The following is a 13,279-nucleotide window of genomic DNA, read 5'->3' on the forward strand; positions in this document are numbered from 1 at the left end:
TAAAAACAATATATTACTGTCAGTTTCTCCTGTTCCAAGTTTGCTGCTGCTTGGATGCTGTGTCTAAAGGTAAATAATCTTTTATAAACTTAGTTTGTACCCCAGGAAAGGTTTGTACTCACGGTAGACATTTTAAGAACGCGTGCTATCCCTTTCTTCCGTTCTCATGTCTGCAGGACTTTGTACTATCATAATTCTCAAGTTGGGCAGGTATGCATGAGCTAAACTCCTATACAGAGGCACCATCAAGGGCCACCAAATAATGGCACGGAGAAATGGCATATCTTGTATGCTGCTTATGTATCTGTCCTTCTCACTAAGGCAAGTGGAAAGCCTGCACATTAGGCAGAGACTATGCAGATGCAAATTGTTATAATGGCAGTGCTAAATCAATGGATGTAGTCACTTCTCCTTTATAAAAGCATTCTAGGCAAGTAAAGTTTAGCTGAGTGACATGTTTGTAATTCATTCAATTGAGGTTTGACAGCCGTTTGTTTCTGTAAAAGATATTATTCATAAATAAAAGCTAAATAAAGGAGCACCAAAAATGAAAATAGAGAACAATAAGCAGGGTGTCTACCAACAGGGAAAACCGCGAATTCTCAGGGATATTGAATAGTCCGGAAATACTCTGGGAAAACTCGGGGCAATCTGTACTTCTATCAGAGAAAATGAGCAGTAACTTTGTTGAAAGGGAATGAAAGTCGCGGTAATGCTTGCTCAAGTAACAGAGGAATCTTAACAGATCCTCTTTGATGCTGTGGCGTCCGCTAGAGGAGTTGCCAGTGTACCGTCAATGACAGACTTTCCGGACGCCTGATAATTCGGACAGCTTCGCGGTGCCACCACGTTCCCAATGTATAATGTATAGTCAATGTATAAGAACGTCCGAAATTTCGGGTGCGAGAATCCTTTGCCATCCGAATTTTCAGACTTTTTGCCATGACCGCCGGTCTGAAACGGCATTAATCAAAGCTGCCACCATTGCTGCTATTTTGATTACCTTGCCGACTCAAACTGGCACTCTCGCATGCATATCTGCTGGCAGCCGTAGCCACCACCGCAGCAACGCTAGGCCTAGCTGCTTCGACGTTCGCTATTAATCTTCTTGCCGTTCTGTGCCGTGTTTTTGATTGAAAGAATCCGCCGCTGTCAGCAACAGTACCTACTCCGCCTTTGTGGTCCTAGCGATTTGTTTCGAAGCTCGGAGAGCACAGCACGTTGCATAATGCTGGTTCCCGAAAGTCAGCTTCGCCTCAGTGCAGCAATGTTACGTGGTGAAGCTTAACAAGCGTGGTGAGGGGGCAATTGTCATGGGACACAGTATGTATTCCTTAATTATGCACGCGTGTACCCGCCATATCCTGTCACAGTACGAGCACCGATATGCCTAATTAATGTACTGGCAGGCCTTCCAAGCTTTTTCAGATGTGCCTGTGGCAACATGAGCCCTTAAAAGGCCCCTCACCAGGTCTGGCCATTTTGAGCCGACAAGCGCAGTGCATACTATGCGCGCTAACGATTGTGTCTGCTCAGTATTACATCACTACGTGCCGATCGTGTCTGCTCTGTATTACATCACTACGTGCCGTGGAAAGAGCTGAAATTTCAAACCAAATGCCGTCTGCTCTTTTCCTTGTGGGTGCCGTGCTCCCAGTCAGAGAGCGGACAAAATTGCACAAGTACGCTTACATACATGTACATCGCACTGCTGTGCGTCGCTCGTAGTGACGCATGACTCCAAGAATTATTCAAGGCAACATCTGTTATTTGTGTAATCTGTTGCTTCAACAGACGAATTAAAGCTTAGAAAAATAAGACACACTAACCGAAAGCCTGTGTGTTCTTGTTTTACTTCGCACCACTGCAAGAGAGATTTACTTCCGCTTCGTCTGCATGTTCCCATGTAGTGCAGTCATGCGTGCAGACAATGAAAGTATGTCATTTTCTACAATGTTTGAGCGTGCAATCATGCTCTGTGACCCGCTTATGTCTTCCTCAGTATTCGCATAGCACTGGCTTATACCGCTAGTCAGGTGTTTTTGTGCGCAGCACGCAAAATCGTGTGCTGTGTAAAACAAGACAAACGCAACAGCTCGTGCACGACTCTGTCAGCAGAAGTGCACCGTGCAGCAAAAAAGCGAGGGAAAGAAATGAAGGCGGGCCCGTGACGTATGCGTCACGCGATCCTCGAGCTCCGGTATGGGAGAACGCAGGAAAAGAATTTCGCTTGCGGAGGCTAGACGGGGCAAGTGGAAAGAGTGTCTTTCTTGGCAGTGGCCCTCGCCTCCTGAAATCGTGGGTTCAGAGCACTGAAATATTTCTGTCTTAGCTATTAATGAACCAATTTGAAAAATGCTGGCAGCAGAATGCTCCCTAGAGGGCACATAACTTCCAGCATGTAACCGAAATGTGTTATGTGGCCTGGTGAGGGGCCGTTTAAGGGCAGTAAAAGGCTTGCATTCATTTTTTTTAACTGCCCGATTATTCGGACCATTTTTCGGCTCCTAAGGAGTCTGAAAAAGTCAGTTGTACAGTCAACGTCCAAAGACTGTGCAGCTGACTAAGAGGATGCTTCAAATGGTCCGTGGGGTGAACGCGTGGAGGAAGGAGGACGAGAACAGAAACGACCTGCGCCATTGAGTAATGAACGGGAAAGGAAGTCTGCTGCGGCTTCTTCGAAGGAGCTTGAGCTCAAAAAACAGTGTTGGCTGACGCCGAGATGCCCTGCCCTTCTGTTTTCTTTTTGAATAAAATAAATAATAGTCCTTACTATTCGAATTGTGTTAAGTTTTCTTTTTTTTTTTTTTTTTTTTTTTTAACATGCTTACTAGTATCGCAGCATCGGGTAACATGGTGTCAACCTATGTTGACATAAAACGAAGTTCTGTGTCACTCGGGGAATTTCGCAAAGGCACTCAGGGAAAACCTGGAACCTCTGGAAATTTGGAAATGTCAACTTGGTAGACACCCTGAAGAAAGCGACAGGTCTATCCTTTTATCGGTAGTTTTCTATCAGCAGTCTCCTATCAGTCTATCCTCCTTTGATAAATGAGCTTTAATTACTAACAGCTGGCCCCTATGAAATATTGTGTTGCATTATTTGTTGGAAAAAAGACTGGTGACAAGGACTGATTTGTCTTCGTCCCTTTTTTTCCCTCTCTCTTTGCGTTTTTTTTTTTTTTTTTAATAAATGTTGGCTCGATAGGTTCATTGCACGTTTAGAAGGAATGATAAACAGCCTGCATGGAGGTTGAGTTAGGCAATGTCCATTTACACCATGAAGCTGCCAAAATAATGCAGGAGAGTTTCTATTATGGTAACTTAGATCACATTTAAATTTTTTAAGAATACAACCAGATCATTTTGAGGTTTCTTCCTCATCCTTTCTTTCGGCACAGATTCCTAACATGCGCATCAGCTTTCATGTACCTTTGAAAAGTAAACTGAATGTGATAGCTATTCGGCAGACGCCTATAGATGTAAAAACCAATTGCTACTAGTTCATGAAGAGCAAGCAATGTGGAAACGAAAGCAAATTCTAAAGGACAAAATCCATTTGACAGCATCTCTTTTCACTGCTTTGCCTGAAGAAAGCAGGAAGGAGCACGAGCACAGGTATGCCAAGGCACTCGTGGCCAAGGCAGTGTGCTGGTATCACTCGGGGTCAGAAGCACCGTAGGCTTACTTTACATACAAGCAAAGCATGTGATTCCTGCTTATGTACCATCTATAGCGGCTTAACATTAAGAAATGTGTGAGCTATTAGGTGCAAACAGTTAATGCTTTGACGTAATAGTTCTGCATAAACCCACAAGGTGGAGAGAAGTAATTAATAAAGGGAAAATGAGACATCCACCCAATCGTAGCGGTTGCTACAAAGGAAACCCATACAGGTTCGTTGAAAGAAAAGCCTCTCAGTTGAAAAATTCGCCCTGGTCCGGGACTCTAACCTGGGACCACCGCCTTTCTGGTGCTTCCGCTTTCTGGTCTTTTTTTTTTTTTTCTCTCTCTGTTTAGACCACACATAGCCTAAATGCTACACAACACCAGAAAATTTTGCTGTGTCGTGACGGTACAATAATGTTGATGAAGCCAGGTCCGGTGCTTTGAGACCAACTTGCCTAGTGTCGTCCTTTTATGTGTGAGAAGTGTATGGTAAAGTTTCTACAAATTTAATTATGTGCATCAGTGCACCTTTAAAGGTATGCTGTTACTAACAAAGGTTTCAATATATTCAAAATTACCGGAAGAAAGTGATGAAAAGTCTTTTCTGGAAACTGTCCCTAATTGACACTTGACCTGCTATCATATTTCATAAGAAAGCACCTGAATTATCTGTGATGTGCTACCCTGGGGCAATAATTTTTCCCCCCACTTCTGCCACCTATTTACAAGGTGTCCATATACTACCTCGCCCTGCAAAACATGCCTTGATATTCTTGTTGTTCAGGCAACTTCTATGTTCAGTTAGCGTACCAGGATCATCAGTCCACTTGGAGGCTTTCATGTTAACTTGCAGCACCTGTAAACCAGAATGGGATAGCATCAAATAAGTGTCTTGTAGCATGTGTTAAAGTAATTTTTGTGTTAAATGAGTGGGCTTGTATGTTACGTTTACTTTTATGTTGGGAAGCCCACACATTTGAACATCTAGTTTTTAGTACGCACACTCCTTTTTCCCACCTTCTTTGTTAATACCTTTCTTTTGTCCCCTTCCTCCTTGTTCGTGGTATGTTTTTCATTCCTTCCTTCAGACATTGCTTAGGCATACAGAATTCAGTTTTTAGCTTATGTTCCATTTTGGTAGCCACATGCACAAGAACGTTGCACTTAAAAATGGCCCGCACCTGGTCAGCACTGACATGCTGGCCAGTCTTTCTTTCTCTTGAATGTAAACATCGGTGAGGGCTGCTCCTGATCGGGCGGTATTAGATTTAGCCTTGATAGCGATGCATAGTTTTTCCAAGGCACAGCTTACGATTTTTGCCCAGCCACTGTTGGGACTTTAGGTGTATTTTTAGTGTATGCACTTCAGCTGTTGCAAAATAAAAAATTTAAATTGTGTGTGTGTGTGTGTGCGTGCACACACACACACACATGCGCGCGCGCTTGCACATTTCTGTTGTCTTACTTTTTTTTGCCCTTGTAAATGCACTTTTGCTAGGCTTTGTTGCAATATGCATGCTGGATACTTGTATTTTACATGTAGGGACAGCTGAGCCAGTTAGTGTGGTAGCATACTTATAAAATAGTGCCACGGATTCATACAGTGAAAAGAATCAATGGGACAGTGTACTGTCCCGTTGTTTCTTTTTGCTTATGGGGTTGGGCTGCTGAGCACGAGGTCACGGGATCGAATCCCGGCCACGGCGGCCACATTTTGATAGGGCCGAAATGCGAAAAAACCTGTGTACTTAGATTTAGGTGCATGTTAAGGAACCCCAGTTGGTCGAAATTTCCGGAGTCCTCCTCTATGGTGTGCCTCATAATCAGAAAGTTGTTTTGGCATGTAAAACCCCATTTTTTTCTTTTGCTGTCTGCCTCCCTGGCACTGTTTTATAATTATATTGTAAACTTGCTTTCCTGATATTTTGTTTGTGAACCTGTAATGTTACAGTCTTTAGTAGCATGAATACAGTCGCATCAGGCCTAGACAACTTCCTCGCCGATACATTTTCCACCCCCAGCTATTAATGGGGGTATAAACATCCACCTTATGGAGAGAGGTAGGGTTTGGGGCTTTAGAGAATGACAGTGTTTATGGAATGTTTATGGAGCTATAATTAAACCTCCATGCACAAGAAATGTGTATTGGGCTTTTATTAAAAATAGTCTTTACCAGAACTTTCATTCGCTTATTGATGGGAAATTATTATTATTATTATTATTATTATTATTATTATTATTATTATTATTATTATTATTATTATTATTATGAAGCGGGGTAGTTTCACTGGATTCTCGGGGCTACCAAAGTTGTCTTTCACCTTGGCAGTTTTTGTGTTCACTTGAAAGCTGTATTGCTTAGGGAGCCAGGTATTTGAATTCAGGTAAACTTTATTTGCCCCTCTCACTAGGGCATCCTCTAGTTTATGAACTTTCTTCCAGGCTGTTTGTTTGTTTCAACTTCAATTTTGTTGTGTACTTATTTGCTGCCTCTTTGTTTCCTTCCCCACTTCTCCCCCATTTCCTGTTTTGATTGCACCTGTGACCGTGCTGCTTGTGCACACGCTGCATGCCCTGTGCATGGCACTGCATGAATTTCGCTGTGCAGAGGAAGAGCGTATCGTGCCACAACAGTTTGGGCGGCGAGCGCAGTCTGAGCGCAAGCCCAAGCGCCAGAGTAAGTGTGTGTACTCGGAGCTTACGGCATGGCATGCTTAGTCCAGCTCCTTTTTTTACAGCTTCCTTTTTTTTTTCCTTTGTGTTTGTGTTTTGGTTTATTATCATAGTGCTTTCCATTGTTTCTCAAGAAGCATTAATATCTCTGCTCTGGTATAAATTTGAATTAAGCTTATCATATGAATGTGCAACCAAGTCTGATGTGAGGGGGGAGCGAGTGTGCCTTCTTTTCTCTGGCTGCCTTTAAGAGGTTTTTGTTCTGTTGCAGTTTTATGGCATTTTGGTGGCAGTTACCTGATTCGGGGCTGCATTGAGAATAAGAGGACTACTGGGTGCCTCTGACACCTTTGGTTTATGCTCTTGATAGCAGGAATATGGGGAGGCAATTGGCAAGAAGAAATACTAATGTGCAAGCTCGCATCAGGTAGTTCTAATGTTACTGTGAGGTGCCTGTAAATTTCCAGGAAAAGCCAAGGAAACTGCCACGATAATGAGGCAGTCTCTTAAAACAGCCATTGACTTTGCATTGAGTGTGCATATCAGGTCAAGCATCATCACTTGATGTGACAGCCAAGTTAAAACTGCGACCACAACTTTCTTAATTTCCGCATGTAACAGGCTTTTGCTGTTTTAGTTATGCATATACAGTATGTGGGAACAAACCGGAGTTCATAGTATCACTAAGTTAAGCAGTTTGGTATTCATTCTACTTCGAACACAACAAACATTACTGTACTCTTCGGAACAGCTTGCATCCTGCTACAATTTGCCTTCGGCAAGTTGTACTTGTCTCTACTTGTAAATATGAAAGTTCATCGTGCAGTTTGCTTTGTCTCGATAGTATGTTTTGGGTGCTTTTGCGTTTAATCTTACAACTAAGAAAATAATGTTTTCTGGCAGTGCCACCCATGGCAAGTGGGACAAAATACCAAAGCTGACAACAAACTGGCTAGTACATGTTTCCGTTGTATTTTTCATTAGGCCTGTGTTTCCCAGAAAATGCCACCCCACATCCCACCAAGAATGCAAAATCTTATGCTATGAACCCCCATGAAAGGTAAAAATGTCATCCATCCTACTGTAGCATGAAGCTACAAAGGAAACCTACAGATTTCTCGGGAAGAAAGCTTCACAATTGAACAGGGTTCGTGCGGGTCCTTGAAACCCTTCAAAAACCCTTGAATTTGAAAAAATCGTTTTCAAGGCCTTGAAAGTCCTGGAATATTCGGAGATCCTTGAAAATCCTTGAATTTCCTAAATTTTTATTTTTAATAAACTTCCAGTGATTGCATTCGAGAAAAGTTCAACCCTCCAGAATTCCCGCTGCGATCTTGTTTTAAAAAAAAAACTGGAATTCTCAGGCATTTTGAATTGTCTGGTAAAATTTAGGGAATTCGTGCTACAATCAGGGAAAATTGGCTGCCATAACCGCACCCTCCTTGAAAAGGGGGGTGCACGCATGTATAATTATGGCCCTGTGTGTGCTCCTTGAAAATCCAGACACAAGACCTTGAAAGTAACCCTTGAATTTTTGTCATATACACCAGCATGAACCCTGATTGAAGAAACATTTGTCCTGGTTCAAGATAAGGACTCTTTTGTCTGCTGAGCTTTCTTTTTGAGAAACTGTTAGGGGTTTCCTTCATAGCGCCGTCCTGCAGTACGGGTATATTACATTCTTCCCTTTCATGAACCTCCCTCCACCTTACAGGCATCCAAACTGCTTTGCCATATAGTTAAATTTTTTTCAAATTTTCATGATGCCACAATCTTTAATGTACCAATGCATGAATAGTGATACACGAAATTGGAACGCTTTCTATGCTTTTTTCAGCAGTAACATTCTCATGGCACTGTTCAGCGCATAATTTAAGAAGCCCATATGAATTGTGGCAACAATGACACTGTGGATGTCCATGTACTATCTTCCAGGCTCTTCCTGCCTAGTAAATACTTCGTGTTAATACCTTCTATTGGCTTTCTCCTAATGTAATTAGGGGGATTCCTTGCACTGGAAGAGAGAAAAAAACATTAACTGTGTTTGCTGATTCAAGTGAGCTAGCTACATTTTAGAGCATAGCTTCTCAACACAATAGCAGAGTTTCAGCACCAAATCAGTCAGTGTAATTTGACACTGAACCATAACCTGTACTGTGTTTTTATCTATGCTTCTGCATAGATGCAAACAGCACATGTTATACAAAGAGGAGGACGATGTCATGGCTGTGATACAAGAGAGCATGTGCCTGTCTGCCAGAAATTCCCAAAGTAAACCCAGTAAAAACTGCAGCACAAAATTTGCATCCTAATAAAGGTCTCGCACTGTATTTCCTAAGGTGCACAATCATTGAGAAGCAATTTTATAATGCGTGGATTGCTTGAGTTGTTGCATTTATTGCTGAGGTTAATCCTGAGAACAGTTTATGGGCCTAGATGTGCTTCATTGCATAAAAAACTTGCTATACTAGGTGCTCTTGAGACACGAAGCAGTGACAGTGTGCTACAGCTTGGTGATGCAATGCTGAAAGTCCTCCAGGTTTGTCGCAAGTTTTTTTGGAGTGCGCAGTGTCAGGCAGGGCATGTTCTAAAGACGTCATTAGATGTCCTTTCTCGAAGATTTCAAGCCACTTCAATATCTGACTGTCCACATCCTGGGGGTCGCAACTGTTTTGGAACATTTGGCCATTTGTCAGCGGTGGTGCTTTTCCACGATGGTTGTAATTTAGAAAAGTTCACATTGCATTTCAGCTGTGAAAGACAAGCAAGGACAATGAAAGGAGACAGTAGGCCCTTAGGTTTCTTTTATTGACCTTGCTGGCCTTGTACCTGCACTACATCAAGTTGGACTAATTCTTGCAAATTTATACCAGAAATGTGGGCCAAAGAAGTCGGGAGTTTAGATAGGGGCCCCAAATCTTGAGGCACTGATGGGCTTTGCATGTGCCGGAATTGGGAGTGTGCAGGAATGGTCAGATTTTAAGTAAGCTTTGCATTTGTGCTCTACATATTCATGCATAACCGCTGCAGCTTAAAAGCAATGCTACCACAAAATATGTGAGTAAATTGCTATGCTCAATGCATTTAATTGTTAATATCAATTTTTAATATTAACATAAAGCTATTGGCTGGTTTACCGTGTCTTATTTTAGATGACGTATTTCTGTTCACTGAAGTATGGGCATGCCAGGCGGAACCTTCCCATTTTAGGCCTTTATACTGAGGAATGATAGTGATCTCAAAAGCAGTGGTGATGTATCACTGTCTTTGTGTAGTTTATGTGAAATGAGAAAGCAATAGTCCAGCAGGCAGGCCCCACTCACTTTCCTGTAGTGATCTCTTGCCCACTTCATTACTAGTCACTTCTCAGTGTTGAGTCAGTCAGAAATCTAGTCAGATTTGGTGTAAGAAAAGAGCTCTTGCTTAAATAGGTCCTTCCGTGCATGTTTATGTGTACCTTTTGGGGCAGGTTTTGGTTGTCTTGTCATTGTGAGAACCTGCTGCAATGGTTCAGTGGCTATGGCATTCTACTGCTGAGCAGGAGGTTCTCATTCGTTGTGCCACAGGTCAGGGGAAACAGAATGCGTGTGTACTGCGGTTTGGGTGCACATTATGGCATCTCTCATGGTTCGTGTGTTGTTTTAGGACGTTAAACGCCTTCACTAAAGCTATATGTGAAAAATAGTGTGCCTAATCCAAAGCACAAACTATTTGCATCTATCGCACGCACAGAGGCAAGGAATCGATTTCTTTGGGGCTCCAGAATTTTTGGGCCCCGTAATATTTTTCTGACCAGAGCAACAACAGAATAGCACCAACATTTGAAAGTATTGCCTCTTCATGTCATCCTTCACACACTCACATGTACCGTGCATTGGGTGCACATTAAGGAACCCCAGGTGGTCAACATTAATATGGACAGGGTGTCTACCAACTGGGAAAACTGGGAATTCTGAGGGATTTCGAGTAGTCTGGAAAAGCTCGGGGAATTTGTGCCTCTATCAGGGAAAAATGAGCTGTAATTTTATTGAAAGGGTCGAAAGTCAGAGTAATGCTGGCTCGAATAACAGACAGGAATCGTAATGAATCATCTTTGACGCCCTGTCGTCGGCTGGAGGAGTCGCCAGTGTACAGTCAACGACCGACTTTCCGGATTCCCGATAATTTGAACGGCTTCGCGGCACCACCACTTACCCCATAGTCAAATGTATTGGAACGTCTAAAATTTCGGGCGTAAGAACTCTTCACTGTCCGATTTTCCGGACATTTTGCCGTGACCGCAGGTGCAAAACGGCATTAATCAAAGCCACCACCGCTGCCATTTTGATTACCTCGCCACCTCGAACCGGTGCTCTCACACGCAGTTCCGCTGGCATCCGTAGCCACGACTGCGGCAACGCTAGGCCTAGCTGCTTCCGACGTTTGCTATGAAGCTTCTTGCCATTGGGTGCCATGTTCATGTATTGGAACATCTGAAATTTCAGACACAAGAACTCTTCACCGTCCGATTTTCCGGATGTTTTGTCGTGACCGCAGATGCAAAACGGCATTAATCAAAGCCATCACCACTGGCAGCCGTAGCCACGACTGCGGCAACGCTAGGCCTAGCTGCTTCGACGTTTGCTATGAAGCTTCTTGCCATTGGGTGCCATGTTTTTCATTTAAAGCATTCACTGGTGTCACCAATGGCACCCGATTCCGCCTTTGTGGTCCTCGCAATTGGCTTTGAAGGTCTGAAAGCATGGTGTGTAGCATAGTGCCGGTTCCCAAAAGTCAGCTTCGCCACTGTACAAAAATGTTACTTGGTGAAGCATACGTAAAAGTAATGCAGTGAAGCATAAGCGTGGGAAGGGGCTGTTGCCACGGGACACAGTATCTATTCCTTAATTATACACGCAGGCACCCGGTATTTCCTGTCACAGTACGAGCACCAATATGCCTAATACGTGTACTGACAGGCCTGCAGAGCGTTTTCGAATGTGCCTGGGGCGGATTGAGCCCTTAGGAGCAGTAAATTACATGAATTTTTTTCCAACCGGCCAATTTTTCGTACGTTTTTGCGGCCCCTAGGGAGTTCGAAAAATCAGATGTGGACTTTGCAACTGACCAAGAGGATGCTTCAAATAGTCCGTGGGGCAAACGAGTGCCGGAAGGCAGACAAGAACAGAAAGGACCTACGCATTTGGGAATTAATGGGAAAGGAAGCGTGCTGCTACTGTTTTGAGCTCAAAAAAGTGTCCCTCATCCATACCAAAATAAACTCTTCAAAGCAGTGAAACACAACACTGAGGCGTCATGTGCGGACTGAGAGTATGTCAGTACAGTTGAGGTTGACTTACGAGCTGTTGAGAGAGAATCTCAATTGTGACAAAGTTCAGGCCTCATACCACTGAGCTTGCTATCTCAGTTGATAGAAATTGCTCATATTCGAAAATATTTGCTTCTGTATGCATCTCTTTTTTAGTTGTATTTCAGAATGTCCGACTCGATTTGCAATTTTTTTCGAAGACATTTTATTTGCTGTGCATTTTACTAACCCCTCCCTTCTATTCTCTTTTTGAATAAACTAAACACTGCTCCTTAGTATTCAAACTGGATTCAGTTGTCTTTATTTTTTTCACATGCTTACTAGAGAGTGACAGCATCGGGTAATGTGGTTTCAGCCCGTCTTGATATAAAACAGTCCTGTGTCATCCAGGGAATTTAGAAATGCCAACTTGGTAGACACCCTGATGGAGCCCCTTACTACAGCATGCCTCATAATCAGATCGGGGTTTTTGCACGGAAAACCCCAGAATTATTACACATGCACGCACATGCACACGGGCACCCACAAGCACATACACACTGTCCTGCTTACTTGCATCACATTTCTGGTGCCAAGGATCTGTCGTTACATTCTCGGGTGCTTTTTCATGTTGATTATGCAACAGTTACTCTAGTTCACAATGCGTGGCAGAAGTAGCATTCTTATTCAAGGCCTCTTTGTCAAGATCATTTTATTGTTGGGAATTCCAGTATGCAGGCAGGGCTTATGAGCCATTTGAGGGCAGTGACACGGCACTGCACAATGCAATTATAATAAATTAAGCAGCGCTTCAGACTAGCAGTTCTTTGTGAAATGTCGTAACGCCAAAAGAATTGTGCGCTGCTTGAGCGAGGTACAGTTGTAAATTTTCTCGCATAAGCCCGATGGTAAACTACTTGATGCCGACACCCTGTCCAGACTTCGCATAACTTAAGCAGAAGTGAGTGGAGTGGTGACAGATTCAGGCAGCTAGGCATTCTAAAAACTATTTACTATGAAAGACAATTTGGGAAAATGGAGTAGCAGTGTGAAGTGCTAGCAGACAGGCCTTGTGTCAAGTGGGGATACAAAGACAGTAAAAAAAAGAAAAGGTTGATGAAGCTCACCAGCCATTTCCATGTCTTTACACATTTGTGGTATAACTCCCAACAGTCTCCAGAAGGCTGGGTGTGTGTAACCATGGTTAGGCGATGAAAGCTTATTGCAATGCTCCCTATGAATCCTGCATTAATGAAAATATGAAATTTGCACACTTTGTGAAAAACATCCCTAGAACATGTGTAAAAAGGTGATAGGTAAAACTTTTTAATAGGGTCACCTTGCTCACAAGTGAACAAAAATGCACTGTCACTGTGTGGCATTTGCCTTGTTTCACATTTCTGCATTCCTTATTGCATTAAGGTTATAGGTAAAGTGTAGCCATTTCATGGGGTTGACACTTTTTCACATAACTCTGCTTGAGATGCTATGATATTAAAGGCCCATTCCTAGTGTAATTAGCCACAGCCATTGACAGTTTTATGGCACCTCTATCAATGTACACTGCTGTCTGTAAAAATAAAGACTTGGTTCACAAGCATATGTATAATGTTCAGTAATATATTAAATTTAAACTATTATGACCATATT

The 13,279-nt window shown here is 42.8% G+C and overlaps 1 protein-coding gene and 1 long non-coding RNA gene across 21 annotated transcripts in view; one reads left to right on the forward strand and one right to left on the reverse strand.

Annotated features, from left to right (window-relative positions):
- Positions 1-13,279, forward strand: part of hts (adducin 1-like protein hts) — a 192,280-nt gene that overhangs the window by 158,096 nt on the left and 20,905 nt on the right. For 6 of the 9 annotated variants that reach the window (XM_055061340.1, XM_055061341.1, XM_050193022.2 and 3 more), the window contains one exon: positions 6,278-6,346. The exons of the other annotated variants lie outside the window; for them this stretch is intronic. In XM_055061340.1, the coding sequence (XP_054917315.1) occupies positions 6,278-6,346 (69 nt within the window). The remainder of the gene's footprint in view (positions 1-6,277; positions 6,347-13,279) is intronic. 9 annotated transcript variants of the gene reach the window in all.
- Positions 1-13,279, reverse strand: part of LOC129380434 (uncharacterized) — a 57,237-nt gene that overhangs the window by 19,651 nt on the left and 24,307 nt on the right. For 3 of the 12 annotated variants that reach the window (XR_008608448.2, XR_008608446.1, XR_008608449.1), the window contains exons 2-3: positions 12,757-12,872; positions 4,480-4,525 (exon numbers count right to left, since the gene is read on the reverse strand). This is a non-coding gene — a long non-coding RNA (uncharacterized lncRNA). Of the gene's footprint in view, positions 1-10; positions 1,893-2,791; positions 4,526-8,312; positions 8,357-12,756; positions 12,873-13,279 lie in introns of those variants that run through there. The other 9 variants (XR_008608455.2, XR_008608452.2, XR_008608445.1 and 6 more) reach the window with 6 other exon arrangements.

This window comes from Dermacentor andersoni, chromosome 1, assembly GCF_023375885.2.
Source record: "Dermacentor andersoni chromosome 1, qqDerAnde1_hic_scaffold, whole genome shotgun sequence".
NCBI classification, from domain to species: Eukaryota; Metazoa; Arthropoda; class Arachnida; order Ixodida; family Ixodidae; genus Dermacentor; species Dermacentor andersoni.